The sequence below is a fragment of the Canis aureus genome, chromosome 22 (genome assembly GCF_053574225.1).
Source record: "Canis aureus isolate CA01 chromosome 22, VMU_Caureus_v.1.0, whole genome shotgun sequence".
Lineage (NCBI taxonomy): Eukaryota > Metazoa > Chordata > Mammalia > Carnivora > Canidae > Canis > Canis aureus.
In genome coordinates, this window is record NC_135632.1 from 3,808,218 (window position 1) to 3,828,722 (window position 20,505).

A 20,505-nucleotide genomic window follows, 5' to 3' on the forward strand; every position below is an offset into this window, starting at 1 on the left:
GTTGTTGTTTTGGCAAAGGGTTGTAATAAAATGCAATTAAAACTTTTTAAACAAGGGAGAAGAGTGGTCAGATTTGCAATTAAGAAAGACTTTGTTGACTACAAAGTGAATGAATGATAGAGGATGACAAGAGTGAAAGAAACAATATTTTTTGTAGTTTTTCAGGTCTTTCTGTCAATAACCTGACAGGGTGGTGATTGTGGGTAAGGAGAGAAAAAAAGAGATTCAAGAACATTAAAGGCTAAATCAAGAAGCTTTGGTAATTTTCTGGATGTGAGAGGTGAAAGAAAGGAGAGGACTCAAGAATGGTATTTAGATCTAAGCGCTTGAGTAGATGATCTATTAAGGATAGTCAATAAAGAGTTAGATCTATAAACTGAAGGCCCAAATATACACAGTGGAATCACCAGCATAGAGATGGTGCTATGTAGGTTTGTCTGTGATGGGGATTAGTACTAGAAAACATCGCAAGTACTTTTGATGGGAAGAACATGGCAAATTAATAATTCCCTAGGCTTTAAATATAGCTTTTCACTTTTGTTGGTTTTCAAGAAAATCCTGCATAAGGGAATTAATTAATTTCATGGATTTGCTTAAAAAGTAATTATTTAAGAATTATGAAATTATAAAAACTATTAATTTGACTGCATGTATACCATCAATGGGAATATCAATCATATTTTAAAAGCATATTTTTTCTTATTTTTTTCCATTTTTAATTTATTTAAATACACTTTAAAACAATGCATATTATCAATCTTAGATAATTTGTCTCTAACAGGACTTCTAACTAGGAAATCACCAAGTATTCATACAAAACCACTTGTAGCCCCTACTAATTTAGGCTCTAGGGCAGGAGGGGTGAGTTCTGTAATAACCACTAAGTGGTTGATTTGGTTCATTGAAGACAGCCATGTCATAGTTATTTTAACCTGCTGGATTGAAAAGTTTCCGGGGCCATTGATGATCAAGCTATAGCTATCAACAAACTTTCAAATAAGATGGATTAATTCATTTTAGTTAATGTTATTTATCATAACATATTTATATTATGTTATTATGTTTCCCAGCATTTTCCTCTAACGCATTATCAGTTTGCTCATGATTTCCCAATGTTTATCTTTGACCCATATTTCTCTTTTGAACTCTAGGAAAATTGGGTAAGATAATATTTTGAGATAAGATTTAAGATTTTTCCTCTCAACATTTCTTAAAATTTTTGCTCTGCCAACAACGGAGTCATAGTAATTCATTACCCCAGGGAAGGGATAATGCAACAGAAAACAGAAGTAAATTTGGGGGCTTTTCCATTTCAACAGTCCGTCTCTCCAGAGAATGCAGGGAAGAACTCAGAACATAAAAAGCGGATTTGGAAAGGATATATGATCAAAGAGGACCAGTTTTCCATTCTGGAGACCAGATTGTCTCTTGGCTGGGAAAGAAAATGAATCAGAGGAGAAGCAAAGAAAGCTGAGATACTGATGGATCCCTGAGAAAGGTGTTTGTGCCTGTCTCTCTCCCATTCACCCCACTGCACCCAAGCCAGGACCAGGTCCCGAGCAGTGTCCGGAATCCTAGCATAGACAGAGCTTGTTCCTCAGATCCTCTCCAGACTTGCACTACAGTACAGTAAGACTTACTTAAAAGCAACCGTAATTAAAACAGTGAAATATTAATATACCCCAAGGATTTAGGATAAGGAGACAAAAGAACCGATACACGCACAGACACTCAAACACCGATGGAGAAATGACAGTTTCCACAATAAAACTACTAGGTCAATGAAAATATCGACATTGGGAAAATTGGGACTTCACTCCTACCTCAAACTAAAGTATCAAGTCAGGCGGCTTATTTATCTAGTTGTGAAAGTTGAAGTTTCCAAAAGACAGTCCAGGAGAATATCTACATCACCTTAAACTCAGAACAAGGAAAGATTCCTTAAACAGCATCTAAAAAGCACTAAACATAAAGCAAAATGGCACAGCTCCAATCTGAAAATGGCCTTGGCACACTCTACAAAGATCCTTCAGCTGCCTCTCAGGCCTTTTCAATTCCCTGGGCACACCGATGGCAGTCACTATGGGTAAGACATCTTCCAGAAACAATGCTGCAGCAGTTGTTGGTATAGCTTCTTTGAAGATCTCCTTATCTCATCATCCTCGTAGTTAAGGCTGACTTGGCGGGTTCAGGGACAAAGGTAAGTATCTCAAATATTTAAGGGAAAAAAAAATCTTGATGCTGCATCAAAAGAGAATTTAGGAAAGGAAAGGCTAATTTTCTGAGATCCAGGAGTCCTGTGTTCTATGCTGCCTCTGCTGCTAGCTTAGAAAATGTCAGTGTTTCTGGGCTTCGTATTCATTCCCAAGTGGAATATAATAATGTCAATTTGTGCTTGACTATTCAAAGGATGTGATAAAGATAAATGCAGTATTAAAGATCTGTGAATTTCTCATGGAAAATAAATGCCACGTAAATCCAGCAGTGCCATGATTAAAGCATGCTTTATCTTCCCTACATTTCTGGACATACAGGTTATTTACATAATCCGTCCACTCCCTAGAAGAGCTTATGCTTATATCATTTCACTTAAATTGATTGCTCTACAGAACCCCCACATATCTGTATTCAGTTTCTTGAGTAATAGAACTGCTGTAGCTCAACTATAATTTTTTGAAAAGGAAAATTCAAAAACAGTGTCTTTCCTAAACAGGTGAAATTTACATTTCAGAGAATGAAATTTGACAAAAATCCCTTAAATCATTCAATGCTGTACTGGAAGACCTCATCAGTATGATAAAGTAAGAAAAAGAAACAAAGATAAAAAGTTCAGAATTTTAGGTGGTGGGATGTTATCTATAGACAACCCAAACAAATCTATAACTAAATTATTAAAACTGATAAGTGAGTTTTACAAGTTTGGTAGACAGAAGGTCAATATCAGCAAAAAGTGAATTGTATTTTTAGTAGTAGCAGCAAACAGTTACATTTGAACAACAGTGCTTTCATAAGAGCATACAAACATGAATATTTAGGAATAAATCTCACAAATGATGTCTAAGACCTCTATCCAGAAAACTATAATCATTGCTGAGGTCAATTAACGGAGGTCAAAGTAAATAAGGTAATATGGGAAATTAAATCACTGTTTGGGGCACCTGAGTAGCTCTGACCGTTAGGCATCTGCCTTGGGCTCAGGTCATGATCTCGGGGTCCTGGGATCGAGCCCCGCATTGAGCTCCCTGCTCAGTGAGGAGTCTGCTTCTCCTTCTCCCTCTGTGCTCTTTCTTTCTCTCCCTCCTAAATAAATAAATAAATAAATATCTTTTAAAAAATCACCGTCTCAAAAAAAAGTATCTGCCCCCTAATGTTCACTGCAGCATTATTCACAATAACCAAGACATGGAGACCACCTGAGTCCATGGAGAGATAAATGGATAAGGAAGCTGTGGTGCGTGCGCGGGCACACACACACACACACACACTCACACACGCACATACACACACAGAACTATTCATCCATAAAAAAGAAGGAAATCCTTCCATTTTGTAGCAACACAGACAAAACTGGAGGGTGTTACGGCAAGTGAAATAAGACGGAGAAAGACAAACACCGTATGAATCTCAATGACATGTGGGATCTGAAGAAATCAAACTTAATAGAAGTGGAGAGTGGATTGGGGTTGTTGGGGCTGGACCGGGGGAAGTGACTGAAGGTGGAAAAAGAGTTCACACCTTGATTTTGAGGACGAATCAGTCCTGGGAATATAAGGTACAGCATGAGGACTGTAGCTGTGTCGTAGGTGCTAAGAGAGTCTATCTTAAAAGGTCTCACCACACACACACACGCACACACACACACACCTGTGTAGCTATGAGGTGATGGGCGTGTTGATGAACCTTGTTCTGGTAATGATTTTGCGATGTCTACGTGCATCAAATGTCATCCTGTACACTTTAAACTTCACGTGCTACAGTTATATCTCAATAAACCCAGAGGGACAAGTGCGTCCCTTAATGCTTTGTAGTAGTCGTGTAGGCTCCTGAACTTCAAAGTCAGCCCTCCGGGCCCAGGCGTAGTCAGATGCAGAGGTGTCGCAGCTGTCCCTGTCCTGACCCACGCACGGCCACCCGGGTGCCCCGGGGATGGAGTCTGCAGAGCAGCTAACAGGCCATCTGGGCATTGGGGCTGCATCACTGGCGGCCACACGTGCCTCAGTCTCTATCCCACTCACAGTTGGCTTTGAGCATTTCCTCCAGAAACTTCCTCTCCACTGCTGACTGCTCCAAGGCACCTTTGGCTGGCTGTGTAATGCTACTGGGTCTTCATTTTTTTTTTTTTTTTCTGCTTGTTTTGTGAAATGGCCTCAAGATTGAGGTCTCTGACTCTCCATCCCTGCTCTTGGTGCTGGAGACTCAAGAGTCTGATGCGAAGTTGCAAAATACTCCATAGTGATAGGTTTTGAGGGAGCTTAGGGCAGGGATTAAAAGGACAGTTCCAAATGGGAGTTTGGAGCCTGATTCTAATTATGAATTTGGCATCTTGCTGTTCTTGCAAAACTTCCTTTCTTTGGGTTTTGGATTTTCAGTGTGCTTTTTCTTTTCCCCCCATCAAAGCAAATTAGTGCTGTAGTGATGTCCTAGGAAGGAGACTCTGCGCACAGTGCACCCTGCAGCAATGGCAAGTGTGGCCTGTGAAACCACAGACGCTGGGGTGCTGTTGGCAAGCTGGCGGGGAGCAAGGAGCAGCAAAGTCCTCGACCCTCGCTTACAGCCAAGGGCCAAGATGTGTTGGGTTTCTATTCTCCACGTATGATTTGGTTCCTTGGGATGCTAGTGAACTAGTCATATAACAAACATACAGACAACGAATCAACACAATCCTTCTGCGGCTCATGCTGCTGTGTTGGGGGGAAAAAAGTTGTACACTGGAATTTTCAAAAACGTAATTCTGTGCCAACAACCAGCTAACGACATCAAACAGTGTTTCTCCACCTCGTGTTTTTTATCACTGAGTCACATCAGGATATATAGCAGGATGTCAACACAAAAGGCTTTCCCTCCGGGGTTTTACCCCTGACACTGATTTCTAGGGGAACCCAACAGAATGGCGTTCCACTGGCCAACTTGCAGGAGGGGTCAGGAGACATCGGAAGGAAAGAAATTTGAGGTACGCAAGCTAATTCTTTGATCAGACATACAGGCCATATGGCAACTTTGAATACAGCGGAGTGTCTCCTTGCTGGGGAGGAGTGGAAGAGAGGTGGGAAAGGGCAGGCAGCCGAAAGGACAGGCGACCCTATAAGATAAAAATGACTTTAAAGAAATTTACCTCTTTGGGGCACCTGCGTGGAGCAGTCGGGTAAGCGTCCAGCTCTTGGTTTCGACTCAGGTCATGGTCTCGGGGTTGGGGGACGGAGCCCCACGCTGGGCGCTGTGCTCAGTGTGGAGTCTGCTTCAGATACTCCCTCCCTCTCATTCTCTCTCTCTCTCTCTCTTTGAAATAAATAAATAAAATCTTAGAAAAGAGCAGACAAAAGAAAAAAAAAAGAAATTTACCTCCTTGAATGAATCACCTGGGGATGTGGGAGGGTCCTTTACCCACTTGGGGTCCCTGGGTCCCTGAGAAGAGACGACAGCACCGAGAGAAGCAGCACATGGACGAGCCGTGGGGGAGGGAGCTGGATGCAAGACCCACTGAGGCTGGGGTGCGCACGGCGGCTCCCCAGCATTACCTTAGCAGTTAGGCCAGAAAAAGGAAGAGATTGGCTCCCATCTACATGGGCAGTGTCCTGTGCATTAAAAGAAAGCCGGCCCAGAAAATTAGTGTTTGTTTCTCCTTTCCATTCCTATGTTTGGGGCCAGGCCAGTATGACCTGGGAAATGCAGATGACATAAAAATTGAAATAGTCTCTTGAGAAAAAGCAGGCATGCTCTTCAACTTTCCCTCGGCCGACAGTCCTTCATGATTCTCCATCTTCTCAGATGCCTTTTTCTTACACCTAAAACATTTCTCTGCCCCCTCCCTCTGACAAGCCGCCTAAGATAAGGCTTCCGGAGCCACCCCAACTCACCTGTCTGCTTCGCTCTCATCCTGCCCATTGCACACTTCTCTGCCCTCTCATGGGCTGTCCTCTGCTCTTTGGCCCTCACAGCCAGCCACAGGCACTTCTGCCCTGGACTGCTAACACAGTTTCCTACCTGCCACCACCATCCCCTCTTGTGTCCTCTGGAAGCCACCAGAATAAAGTCTGCAGAATGCAAATCAGATCGTGTCGCTTCTTTAACTTAACATTGCCCGTGGTTCTACAAAGGATACACTAGATTTTTAAAATTGGGAGAGATGCCTGACGGTTTTCACAGAGGTCTGTGAGCCCTCCGATACTGTACTCAAACCCTTGTCTTATGAGCATGAGGCCTGATTTTCATAGAAATAGTGTCAGTGTCTTTCTTCTCATGCCGTGACATGGCGTGGGCTCCCCTCCCAGTCAACTAAAACAGTGTAGTGTGAGGACAGGTGGCGCAGCAGGCCATGCTGAGGGTATCATCAGATCTTAGAGGCAGGTGGTCCCGGGGTTCAATTCTGGCTTGCTCACCTTGCTGGCTGATTGGACAAATGGGATAATATCCCCTCTTCTCGTTGGACTGTTTTAGACATTAAATTTAAGGACAGTGTAAGGTAACTGGGGAGTAACAGACACTCAGCAAATTGTAGGTTCTTCGCTGCCCATCTTTGGATATCCAGGGTAAAGACACTACTCTCAGCCTCCCCGGTAATAGATCCGGCCTTTATCAGTTGGCTATTTTTGTTTCAACTTATGAAAAGTCCATATCAAAGTGGCTACGTCATTTAAGGGAATATATTAGCTCACAGAGCTCAAAAGGTTTGGAGATAGAGCATGCTTCGGGTCCATTTGTAGAGGACTCCACCTCCAATTTTCTATTATATTTAGCTCTGTTCTTCCTCATGCATTGGCTTCTTCCTCAGGCTGGTCTTCCTCACAGTGATAAAGTGGTCCAGCCCTCACAACTGCACCCCCATGCCATCTAACAAGTAAGTGTCTTTGCATTCCGGAATTCCTAGCCAACATCCGAGATTCCTTCTGCTTGGATTGAGTTCCCCTCACTGTCCCCCCTGCCCCCCCCCCCCCCCAAGTCTACCTCTACTGCTGAGGCGACAATCTTTAGTCTTAAGCATCTCTTGAGCCAGTTGAATCCACAAAGGGAATTCAGGGCCATTGTGAAGAACAATAGCTACAATATTTAATAATTTAATTTCACCTCTCTCACACACAGATACGTATTACTTGATCTTAATGATTTCAAGCCATTTTTGGAAGTTCAGCAATCCCGAATCAATTTTCAGTCTACACCGGGAAGACCATTTAACACTGCTTGCTATGGTTTAGCTTCACTTCCCATGAAATTATTCACAAATCACTTTTCAAACCCAACCCAGGATTCCAAGCTGTTATCGCAAAACAAAGCCACACATGACGGACAAACATAACTGGGCAACTTTGCTTCTTCTCCTTTGCCTCCAAGTTCTGTTTTTCTCAGCTGTGGGTCTGGAAGCTTTCCAGATGCCAACGGGGCGGGGGAGTTGTAACACGGGCTTGGCCTGTGAACCTCACCACAGATTCTTCAGCAAAACGTCAAAGCAATAATGTGAGCGCGCTGGAATGCGGTGGTGGGGGGAGAGTGGCAGCTGTTCCTTAATCTTCAGTAGTATTTTCTTTGGAAAAATCAAATTAAAAAGAGAATGTGTGTCCAGAGTAGCTGGTGTGAAAACCCTTGGTTCATTTGAAGATACGAAGGAGCGTTAACTTCTCTCAGAGGCAAGGATAAATCTGTTCCTGTTGTGCTTGTACTGGAGTCAAAGGATGCAGTTACCCCGGAGGAGTTCCACCAGAAGAATGACTTACTTTAGAACTTTATGTTAAATATATTGGGGACATATGACCTTGCTTTGTTTTACTCATTCACTTATTCACTCATTCATTCCTTTCAAGAAATGTCTTCTGAATACCCCTGCTTGCCAGGCAGTGTTCTAACTCCTGAGGATACAGAATACAAGCAAATAGACTGAGTCCTTGCTCTTTTAAAGCCTGTATCCCACTGCAAGGTGGGCCAAAACAAAAACAAAAACAAGCTTTAAAATCAATTAGATAAACACAAAATATATGTCATATTGTGATAAGTGATAAGAAAAAAGTCAGCAGAGTTAATGAATACCAAGAGGCAGGGATCATTGAGGCTCCCTACCACAAGAAGGAAAACATAAAAGTAGAAGCTAGGTAAATTCACATAATGATTGACCTGGCTCATCTATGCAACATAGACTTTTAGTCTTTTTTAGAACAGTCTTTTCCTTTGCTTTACAACCATCTAAAATAAGCATGTTGGTGTTTCTTTCATCAATCGCTTTCAACATGGAGTGCCTGTTCCTTATACCATCTATTTTTATTATGAAATAAAATTTCTTCTTTTTTAAAAAAAAAAAAATTATTTATTTATGATGAGAGAGAGAGGCAGAGACCCAGGCAGAGGGAGAAGCAGGCTTCATGCAGGGAGCAGGATGTGGGACTCGATCCCAGGACCCCAGGATCATGACCTGAGCCAAAGGCAGATAGATGCTCAACTGCTGAGTCACCCAGGCGTCCCAAGAAATAAAATTTCTTTTTCCAAAGATCCTATTCAGGATTTTCTTCCTTACATGATTAATTATAATTCTACTTCAGTACAGATAGAAATATCCATTATAAGGTATTACTAAAATCCTTGCTATCTTTTCTAGAAGTACAAGGAAAACCTCAGGAAGTGCTCTCAAGAGTACTCACAAGCAAGTTTTGTGGCCTAGATGAAAAATACCTTGGACTATGCCTATGTTTAATAATCTGTATCATCAATTAATCTTTTGAAGCCACCTCTAGACCGATGAAGTTGAGTGTATTGCGGAAGTCTGTTCACCTGTCTGTATTCTTCACCAAACTGAAAGCTTCTGGAGGGCCACCCTTGTATACGCAGTGCTGGGCACACACAAGTCATCTATAAACACATGCTGAATCGGTGACCAGCAGTGGCTTCAAAGGGAACCAAAGGAAACTCTGCCAAGACAGCCATATCCAAGTAATTAGAAAAATTATTACAGTCTTTATGTGGTAACATACTTCAGGGAAGAATTCAAGGATTTATGTATCAGGTAACAGTTCCAAAGGATCTTGGATATCAGATATTAGCTCCTCCAGTTGGTCCAAAAGTAAAAATGAAGAGTTCAGTGAATATAGTCCAGAAGTTTCTCTAACGAGGGACATATGACCAGTGACTTGGCACTTGAAGGAGATTGTGAAGACATCAAGAAGATGGAGTAGAGGGCCTTCCCTCCAACTGCAGAAGCAGCATTTTAAAACGATGTTGCTCAGTGTGCTGCTCAGGTTATGGGGATTGAATGAGATTGGGTGGAGTTCCAAGACTGGGTTCCATCTAGATAGTGGTGCTTTTAAAATATTGGATGTGGGCCAAGAGAAGGAAATCATGTGTAAAGAGATTTAAGGAACTAAATAAAAGAAATGCTAGAGCAAATGTGTCAGTCCAAACAGTAGCACATTTTCTGTTCTTTCTTCCTTTGTCGTGGATCATTAGAAAAAGTTGAGGAAGGGAACCATACCTGGCGTTTAGTCTCCCAAATCCCAGATCCTATTTATTATCCTGAGATGCCATTAGCTTCTCTCAGCCTCTTGCCAGGTATTCCCTCTGCCTGTATTTCAACTTAAAAGATTGTGAGGGGGTGGATTATGGAGCTAGCAGAGATGACTATCAATGGCTAAGCTTTGCCTTGCCCTCCAACCACCACTGACCTCCGTGTCCTGCTGTGACCACCTGCCACATACAGGATTTACCCTCAGGCACACTAGTAGCTGACTAGATTAGGGCTAGAGGTTTTCTGGGTTGGTTGCTTTTTTTTTTTTTTTTTTTTCAACTTCTTTTTTTTACAAAAAACATTTTGAAGCAATCAAATGCAATATATCACAATGGTATCTATTCCGCAAGGTTTTTCCTGACCAACCACCCCAAGCTGATTCAAATGAGCCTCCTCTTTCTGCCTTTCCTGCCCTGGGTATCTCAATCCCAGTACTAACCTTGCTGCACTGTCCTCCCTGATTTACCTGCTCTTCTCCCCACTAGGGTGACCATTAGGAACCTGGCATATTAGACATGCTGGATGCCATAAGCACTTAATATTATTTGACTGAAACAGTGAAATGAGTGAATGAAAGAAATGAAGATTTAATTAAGGGCATCATCCTTTTTCATCCCTAACTCTGCTTACACACTAAGCTGAGTGGGAAAGAAGTGGATAAGTATTTCCGGACGGTCTCTCTTACTTTAACAAAATGTTGAGAAGCAACTTCTTCCAACTCCAGCACCAGGCAGGTTTTGTAGGAATGCTCGAACCCATCAGTGTGGAAGCTGTGGACGCTATTCGTATGTAATTTGCTGAACTGTTATTTTGGCAGAGATTGAATGCAAACTGACCCTCCTGAGCCAGTACAACTGTCACTGTTTATTATCTTAAAGAGGGGATTACATAGTGTTTACAGTATATAGTACTTATTGTACTATATTACATTTATAGTATTTACAAAAAGACTTTGGTGCCAGGCATGGTTTCTCTACTTAGAGTCATGTAATCTCGGTCAGATCACTTAACTGTCTGAGTTTCTCCATTTGTACAGTAGAGCTAACAACAACAACAACAACAACGAGAAATAACATCAACAAACACAGCAGCACTTGCTTTCCCCCTGTGATTTAGTTGTGAGAAATCAAGGTGAAGAAGATTGTGCAACGACTTCCTAACTCTAAAGTACAGTGCCCACCATTTCTGCCAAGAGCCTCCTTGAGGAACAAACAGAGGAAGCAAGAATCGACTGGTTGGGATGAGTCCAAGATGTGAACACTCTTTGTTTTAGGAGAGGGACTTTCCAAAATCATAGTGCTTTCATGACTCAGCAAAGAGGTCAAGTTCGAACCCTCCTTTCACATATGAATATGCCTTATCTTTATTTAATATCTCAAAATGTTGATGGGGAACAAAATCTGAGTAAACACACCAAGTGGAGCCTTATCTCCCGGGCTATTAATGAGTTTTAAGTTCCGAGCACCTCTTGAGATCTTACAAAGGCTGATAGCTCTTGAGTAAAGGGGAATGATTTCAAACAAATAATCCAAGACTACTGCCAACATTTTTTTCCTTCTTTCTATTTTTTTTTTTTTTTTACTGCCAACATTCTAAGAAAGACATTGCATATTTCTACATCACTAAATGTGTCTGCTTTAGCGTGCTATATGCTAGACTTCTACGGCAAAACTTCATAGCTCAGCATAGACACGTTCTACTGGACCACAAATATTGCTCTCTTGCTGGGGCACACTCCATCCCCACAGTGCCAGGTGTTTCTTAGAAAGGAGCCAGAAACTCTGCACTCTTTTATAGGTTTTTTTTTTTTTTTTTTTTTTTTTTCTGTTGCTTTACCATGGGCTCATTGCAAACAGCTTCTCTGGAAAGAAAAAGTAGAGTGGGATTTCCAGGAGAAGAGAAACTTGTAGCTCAAGAGAGGTGACGTATGCTGTGAAAAGTGTGTCTTGAACATATTTAGGCAATTTAAGCACCACCTTTCTTTGACTTCTCCTTTCTGAAATAGGCAAAACAAGAAAAAATGGCTTTTACTGGGGTATCTGGGTCACTCAGTCAGTTAAGTATCCAACTCTTAATCTCAACTCAGGTCTCAATCTCAGCTTAGGTCTTGACCTCAGGATTGTGAGTTCAAGCCCCATGTTGGGCTCCATGGCGGATGTGAGGCCTGCTGAAAGAAAGAAAGAAAGAAAGAAAGAAAGAAAGAAAGAAAGAAAGAAAGAAAAATGGCTCTCACTCACAAGTACTTCACTGTAAAAATCAGAGTGGGAAAAATGGATGAAGGAGGTCAAAAGTTACAAACTCCTTCTTATAACTAAACCATGAGGATATATTCTACACCATGGTGACTATAGTTAACAATACTGTATTGCATTTTTGAAAGTGGCTAAGAGAATATATCTTAAAAGTTCTCATCCCAGTAAAAAAAATCATAACTGTGTATGGTGACATTCACTAGTCTTATTGTGGTGATCATTTTGCAATATACACAAATATCTACTCATTATGTTGTATATTGTATACCTGAAACTAATATAAGGTAATATGTCAATTATTCCTCAGTTTTAAAAAAAGAGAGATTAGTTAGCTTTAGCTCATTCTTAAGATATCAGCAGCTACTGACCAGGTTCCCCTTTTTCCCAAGTCAATCATTATATGTTCTTGTAGCATTGTACCTCTTTCCTTCATAATGCTTAGCCTAGTGGTGATTTTATAGTTCAGTGTGTGATTCCTTTGTTTAAGAGCACAGGCCCTGGACCCAAACTATAAGCGTTAAAATTCTGACTCTACCACTTACAATGCTGGGTGACCAAGTGCCTTACAGCTCTATACTGCTATGTCTTTTGTTTTTATTTTAGGTTTTTAAAAAAATTTAAATTCAATTAATTAACAGATTATGTATTATTAGTTTCAGAGGTAGAGGTCAGAGAACACCAAGTGCACATTACACCACATGCCCTCTTTAATGCCCATCACCCATTACCCCATCCCCCCATCCTACTCCCCTCCAGTGACCCTCAGTTTGTTTCCTACGATTAAGAGTCTCTTATGATTTATCTCCCTCTCTGATTTCATCTTGGCTTTTTTCCCCTCTCTTCCCCTATGATCCATTATACTGTTACTTCTTCATCTGTAAAATGGGGACAATAATAATCCCTACCTCATAGAGTTGTGAGGATTAAACATGTACAGATAACATGTAGAGCCCTTCTAACAATGCCCTTCACAGAGGAAGTGCTTAATAGATGTTAACTGCTTTGTTTTGTTTTGTTGTAGCTCCACCAGGTTCAAGTTTTATGAGAGTGGGCATATCATTGCCTAACAACTGTCCTAGTGTCATAGCAAAGAACCATTTTAAGTAAACATTTGTTGAATAAATGAATAAATAAATTATTCTGTACAATTTCATCCAGGTTTACAAGTACTCCATTTTTTAGTGACTCCAGAAAATAGAGTAGAAAGGAAAATCAATTATGGTGGAGGTCAATACTAGAACACTTGACATTTGACCTCAATTACTTCTCAGATTAATACAAGGTAAAATGAATAAAATGCTAAACACGTAGTCTAAGGATAGTATTTCAAGTTAACTCAGCCTACTTGTTAATTTTGTATTATGGTTAAATAAGTCATTTGTTTTTGTTTTTGGGGAATGAGAATCATTAGAATACATATAAAATATCGATACATGTTATCTCCAGGATCTAGAACTAAAAATTTATGGAAACTTTTAAGATCTACTAAGATCTACTCTCTTAGTATTTCGAGTATGTAAAACAGTATTATTAACTGTAGTTGAAACATTAAAAGAAATAGCAGCACATGGTTCAGATTGGCATGCCCAAAACAGGCCTTGATGACTTCCCTACAAAGAGCTTTCTGGGATAACAACTGAAAGGACCATCCTTATTATCATTAAACAAAAAATTATGAGATGATTTTTTAAAACCCTTGGTTGTAACATCATCTTGAGGAGAAATAACTCTCAGATGCAAAAAATCAGAGAAAATAAGTCAATATACTAAGAACATTGTATACAATCCAAAATAAGTGATTAAAAAGTGAGCCCTCAAACAACCTCCCAAAGGATTATATCATTTTTGAAGCTTTTCCTGAAAGTATCTCCTTTACATTTTCCCATCTCTGTGAGCAAAGATGAACTGTATAGGCCCCATTTTGCTATACTGGAGGAAAGTAATAGCCAATTGGGAGATCTGGCTTTCTTGTGACATAATATTAGGTGCTCCGGGAGCACTTCCTTGAAAATAGTTTTTTTCCCATCTCATTGATGACTCTAACATTTCTTTAAAGAGAGAAAGCCTATTTATTCAATGATTGGAATGAAGGCATAAAATGCAAATAGTCTTACTGACTTCTAGTTAAAATAACATGTTGATGACTGACGCAGCCACTTGCTGAATAGGTTTTGACAGAAAACAAGAGAATGGGGAAGCATTTTGATGCAATAAAATAGATTAAATATTAGAAAGGGGAGGTTGTTGACCTCAAAGGCAAATGTCAACATAATAATCTTGGCCAAGAAAACCTCTGATTAAATCTGAAATTAAAGCCATAAATGCTCTCTGAAAATAAATTCTTGGTTGGAAAAGATCTTTTTTTTTTCCTCCTTGGATTTTCTTAGGATTTCCTTCTACTTTATTTTTAATCTACATATGGAAAATAAAACACAATATTGTTATGGTTTGTCAAAGAAAGTTCAGCTCTTTTGCTTCTACTGTTTTTGGCAGAGATGAGAGAACCTTAACAACATAAATATTTTCATTGTATTATTGAAACAACGGACAGAAATGACAAGTCATAAACGTTTATTTACTCAATTAATGAATAAATGAATGGATGGATGAGTAAAAGAATGATGAGGGAGGAAGAAGATATATAGGTTTTGGAATGGGCACAGCTTTACAAGTGAGCAGTCACAGAAAGAAGGGTACTAATTTGCAGAGAGGAATTGGCATGCAAGGACTGTACGTAAGCATTACTTATTTCATAGTTTTTTTTGGACCAATGGTGGTTTATACTGGCACAAAGGGTTCGACTTGTGCTGATACTTTTCCAGTTTACAGTTTAAGTCTAGAAATAATTTTCTATTTAAACCATTGAACTAAATAGTGGATAGATTAAGAGGATGTCAAAGCTTAGGCACACTGTGAAAGCCACATTTTCAAAGGTCACCAATTATTTCCTGATTTACAAGTTAATTCATCTTTTCTTTATTCCTATCCTCCTTGACCTTTTGCAAGAACTGACATTCTTGACTACCCCATCATTGAAGACATCTCCCGTAGTTTCTGCATCACTTACCTCTCTTGCTCCTTTTCTCCTGATGACTTCTCTTTCTAGGCTGCCCCCTAATGGTGTGTATTGCTTTAGTTTCAGTCTTCCATCCTGCTCCCTTCTATCCCTTGGAGCTTCCATTGGGCTCCAACTCCGTCAATAAATTCCTCCTGGTCAAAACCTGTATTCCATAGTTCTGACCTGCCTCCTAAACTCCTATCCCACATTTTCAACATTGGGATATGGGGATATTTCTGCCTGGAGGTTGCATTGGTGACTTACAATTAACAATGAAATTCATTATTCTCTGTGAACTGGTTGCTCCATTTGACTGCCTTTGTTTTTCTGAATGCTGCCTCCAGAAGATATGTTTGTGAGAGATAGAATAAGCTACACTGGGAGTGACCAGAATGAGGAAGCTAAATGTGGTGCTTGGGGGAGGGGGATAACTAAAAAACAAGTAGAGAAAAGAAATTTGGCCAAACCATATCTAATGTCCTAGTGATACTGGAAGTTCTAGAAGATGGTTTCAGCTTCATAGTTTTGTTTTGTTTAGGGTTTTTGGTTTTGATTTTGCGGTTTTGAGGTTTTGAGGCTTTTTGGTCCTGGGCAGGTGATCATATCTAGGGCATAGGCAGTAAGATAAGGATTTTGTCATAAGAACTGAAGTAAAAGATCAGAGTCTAAATCAAGGCAAGTTATTTAGCTTACCTGAATGCTCTTCTTATTACTTAAAAATGGGGCAACAGTTAACTCGTAGTGTTTTTTATAGGGATTAAAAATGATACACATAAAACATGTGACTCATAGTGGTGCTCAGTATGTTCTAGTTATTATTACCACTATTACTTGATTTTCCCAATTTGAACTTGAGTTGGTTTTGGTTGTTTTCTTTAGCCAACTGCCCCCTGTCTAATTGAACACTAACTCTTTCAGGTCCACCGTCTTCTTTATCATTTTTACTGAGTCCACCCCACCTAAGGGCAAGTCCTGTGGTATCAGCATTCAAATATTTTCTTTCAGTGGCATAATTCCTATTATAATAATTCCCTATCCAAATGTACTGCCATGGCTTACCTTTGTTTTCCAGATATGATCTGTTGTTATCAGCACAGCACAAAGAGCCATACACAATGTGGCCACATCCTCATTTTCCAGTCTAGCATAATCTGTCAACTCACTGTTGTATGAATCCTACTCGATCCTGTCTCTATGCCTTTTGTCACATTTCCCCCTTTTCCCAATATCTTCTCCCTTCCTCTTTAGCTCTCAAATCCTAGATAGTTTTTCCATCTTGGCTTAAATTACTCCTTCAAAAACCTTTACCAAATCACTCTAGTTCACCAGTCTCTGCCCCTGGATTTATAGCTCTTACTGTAGAAGCATTTAGTTGGCCATTAGTTATATACATAAGCCTTGTCAGTTTGTGGCCCATATTGTTAAGTACTCCTACCATCATTTGTGTCTTTCATGCCAACTATTTTAAGTTACCAACATTGTTGACTCTTTCCCTTGATTTAGGGACCCAATGAAGAACATGCTTGAAAAACTTTGAGGTCAATGTTAGATTTTTACATTTGTTATTCATTCAATATGTGTCTATTTTACAACCTAACGTGTATAAGGCACACTGCTGGCTACAAGACATAGAATGAATCAGTTATAGGTTCAAGATCTCACAGTCTAATGAGAAATATGGACAGGTAAATAATTGATTAAAATGCAGCAGAAATCCTAGAGAAGACACATAACACAAAACCAACACTATCACAGAGATCAGTTACTCACCTCTGCTTTGGTAGAAGGGAAGGCCAGAGGAATCTTCTTAAAGTAGCTAATGCTTGAGTTGCAGTGAAAGGATGAGCATGGGTTCTTCATAATAGGAGGCAGTCAGGGACAGCTTTGCAGAAATAGCAAACAAGAAAAACATGCAAAGACATGGATCTCTAAGTACAATTTTGTGTGACTGATTCATGCATAGGGTATATAGTAATGAGGTCCAGAAATAAGATCAGAGAGAAGGACCCTAAAACTAAATCATAAAGAAACTGCATATTAAGAGGCTTGGTCATTAGCTAGAAGGCAAGAGTTCAGAGGAAGAAAGCAAGGAAGGGTTTACTAAGGCCTTTCAGAGAGAAATGATTAATTTGTGTTTTAGGAAGATCACTTGGAAAAGGAGGGAGTGAGAGTCTGATGGCAAGAAGGCCCAATAGAAATCAATTTCAATAGTCCAACAAGAGGCTATGGCATTTGTGGTGCAGAGGAGCCATCAGATTCAAGGAATATTTCAGTGACAGATTAAATTTAGGAATATTTGGGCATAGGTAAAGTCATGGAATTGGGAAAATTCAGAGTGATCCAAGTTTTCTAAACAATGATAAACAATGATACCATTAGCCAAGAAAAGGAAGAGAACGCTAATAGTCCAGTGTTTCTCTTGTAATATATTTCTCTTCCACTTCTTTTAAGAGGCTATATGTAAACAGAGAAGCCAAAACCATCCAAGTGAAAAAGGTAATACTTTATGTTTTATTCACATTAATTCTTGGGAGCAATAGAAAGCAATTATCAGTTGGAAAGAACGTATTAAGCATAAAAATTTTATGAGAGTGACTTAGTATATACAGTAATTTATGATAACATTACATCCTGGCAGTTCCAGTTTTCAGTTCTCCATTCTTAATCGAGACCAAGGAACTTTATGGAATAGAAAGTAAACTTTCGAGAAAACTTCACAAATTGCTTTAAAAACATTATATCACATAATTACATATTCTCGCACTACTATTTTGAGGTTCATCGAGGTTTTCTTAGGAAAAGACCATTTGAGTCTTTTCCTAAGTAGGAAAAGACTATGATTAAAGACGACTCTATCCATGAGTAATTCTTCATGCTAAATAAGAAAAATATGTCAGCTTTAATATCTCAGATGCAGCAGAAGTTGGAAGAATTTTAATTTGTTTAGTATTAGGACTAAATAACCAAACATTTTAAAACCTGGAAATGGCCTAAAGAATTGTCTAGTTCTGCCTTTTTATTTAACAGATGAAGAAACTGAGCATTTTTTTTTTTTTGAAACTGAGCATTTTTAATGCAAGTGACATAAACAGGGCCAAAATTGGGTTTAAAGCCACTGTCTAATCCATTAAAAGTTTCTTAAATGTCAGTGTGGTAGAGTTGAAAGGGAAAACTATTTCAAATCAAAAGAAATATATTTCAGTTCCAGCTCTGACACTAGCTGTGTGGTCGGCTGCAAACCATTTAATCATTGTGACACCCAGTTTCCTTATCCATAAGACAGGAATCATATTTTTTGTTTCACAGGATAATCATGAGGAACAAATACAATGATGTTTGTAAAAACTCTTTGTGTAAACTATAAAACACTCAAAACAGATTATATTTGTAGAGTGAATATTTAGCTACAATTTAATGAAACAACCTAATATTTATTGTGTAGCCGCTCTATGCCAGAATCTTTTTTTGTATGCTATTTTATTTCATCCTTATATCAACCCTTGAAGTAAATGCTGTTTTCCAGTTCTATAGATGAAAAAGACGAGGGAGCTCAGTGAGAGTAAATAACCTTCTCTAGGTCACACAGCAGGCAGGTAGGGGAACCAGGATTGAAAGCTACATCTACTTGGTAATGACTTTACCGATGGACTTTGTGCTACTACATAATTCTGGCAGTCATGGAAAAGAAAACCACTTCCTACATTTGGGATAGCTTGGATGAAAAAGAACGAGGGCTGGGGGACAGAAAGAGACCCTGATGGACTGGAATGTGAACATGAATTTTACTCCAGGCAATAAGAGATAATCCAGGTGAGACAAGATTATATAGCAAAAGATTTTGTAATTCATGGTCCGAAGGGGAGCTAGATGAAGATTCAAGGGAACTCAATAAGGATGATAAGTTGGGCTTTTGGGTGGGTTAAAAACTGGTGTCCCTTCAAACTTTTATTCTTTAAGTAGGTGTTCGACAGTTTACAGTCCTGCGGCTGAGAGCTGTGTGGAGAAGAGAGAAAGAAGACCCCAGGCAGTGGAGATCAAATCTCTCCTCTCTTGTCCAGGAAAATGGAGAGTTTGCCACAAATGAACACATTCCTTTTAGCGAAAGAAAATCACAGAAATTAGCCAAAGCAATTTGAATTGAGATGATTGGAGGTGGAGGGGTGTGTATGTATGTGTGTGTGTGTGTGTGCGTGTGTGTGCTGTAGTGTGGAAGTATGTGTGTGAGCATCTGTGGGAGGGAATATCTGGATGAAATTCTCTCCTTTTGCCTTATTCTAAAGGTATATTACAGGTACTTTATTTTAATTTCCAGGAGAGGAGTTTGGAAAAAACACATTTTATTTTAGTATGCCACTGAAAATCCACCGTCTCTCATAGTCAAGTACTCCAACAATTTCTTATTTTACCCTTAATCTGGCTCTAGTCAAAAATTTAGTTCGATCCAAACTAGATAAAGGGAATATTGTGAAGGTTTGCAAACAGAATGGGGGTGGAAGGTGATTTTATTTAAAAAAATTCTTCAAAAATTTTAAATAAACTCAATGAAGGACATAGGGCTCAAACTCACAACCCTACGATCAAGAGTCACCTGCTCTTTCGATTGAGCCAGCCAGGCACCTATGGAAGGTGATTTTAAAGTGAAACATTGGGCAGATTATAATAAAGAGGAATGGAAGCTAAGAGCCATCCATAGGACCAATAACTAGGAAAATTTAGATTGAAAAAAACTAAACAACTCTCCCAAAGTTTAGACCAACTTCTTACTATTTTTTTTAAAGATCTTTATTTATTTATTCATGAGAGACACAGAAAGAGAGGCAGAGACACAGGCAGAGGGAGAAGCAGGCTCCATGCAGGGAGCCCAATGTGGGACTCCATCCCAGGACTCCAGGATCATGCCCTGAGCCAAAGGTAGGTGCCAAACCGCTGAGCCACCCAGGGGTCCCAGCCTACTTCTTCCTCTTACAAATAATGTAATTTTAGGTCAAATCCTTAAAAAAGTTTCATCATCTAAACCCGGGGTATTTACTTAGTGTTTTTCTCATATATGTGTGCGTGTGAGTGTTTTTCATGTATGTGCTATATATAAACATATATATGTATATATAAACATATGCTTAGTCCTTGCCCCACCCCACACACCTTTTTTGGGGGGTGAACTTTGAGAACAAAATATTCTGATAATTGAACAGCAACAGCTCACAGACAAGATGGGTTCCCTCATGTCAAGGGAGAGAAAGTCAAATCTTCACCAGGTCGAATGACCATGAGGCTGAATGACCAGTCAGTACAACCTGAGGGACCAGCTTGCACAATATTCCACAAAATTCGCAGAGAAGCCCTTGCCACACATCTTACCACGCTCTGCAGAGGCTGCCAATCGGCAGGCTGCTGCTACCAGGGAAGGTGAGCTGTATCCTCTTGTCACATGGCTCCTAAAGTTAGTTTTTGGAACGTGAGCCTGGCCAACCTCACTAAGGATGCAAAACTTGAAG

General features: G+C 39.7%; 1 protein-coding gene across 3 annotated transcripts in view; it reads right to left on the reverse strand.

Annotated features, from left to right (window-relative positions):
* The window catches only part of LOC144293670 (uncharacterized), a 370,284-nt gene that overhangs the window by 40,527 nt on the left and 309,252 nt on the right, over positions 1–20,505 (reverse strand). For 2 of the 3 annotated variants that reach the window (XM_077864646.1, XM_077864645.1), the window contains exon 8: positions 16,781–16,892. The exons of the other annotated variant lie outside the window; for it this stretch is intronic. In XM_077864646.1, the coding sequence (XP_077720772.1) occupies positions 16,867–16,892 (26 nt within the window). In that variant the 3' untranslated portion in view covers positions 16,781–16,866. The remainder of the gene's footprint in view (positions 1–16,780; positions 16,893–20,505) is intronic. 3 annotated transcript variants of the gene reach the window in all.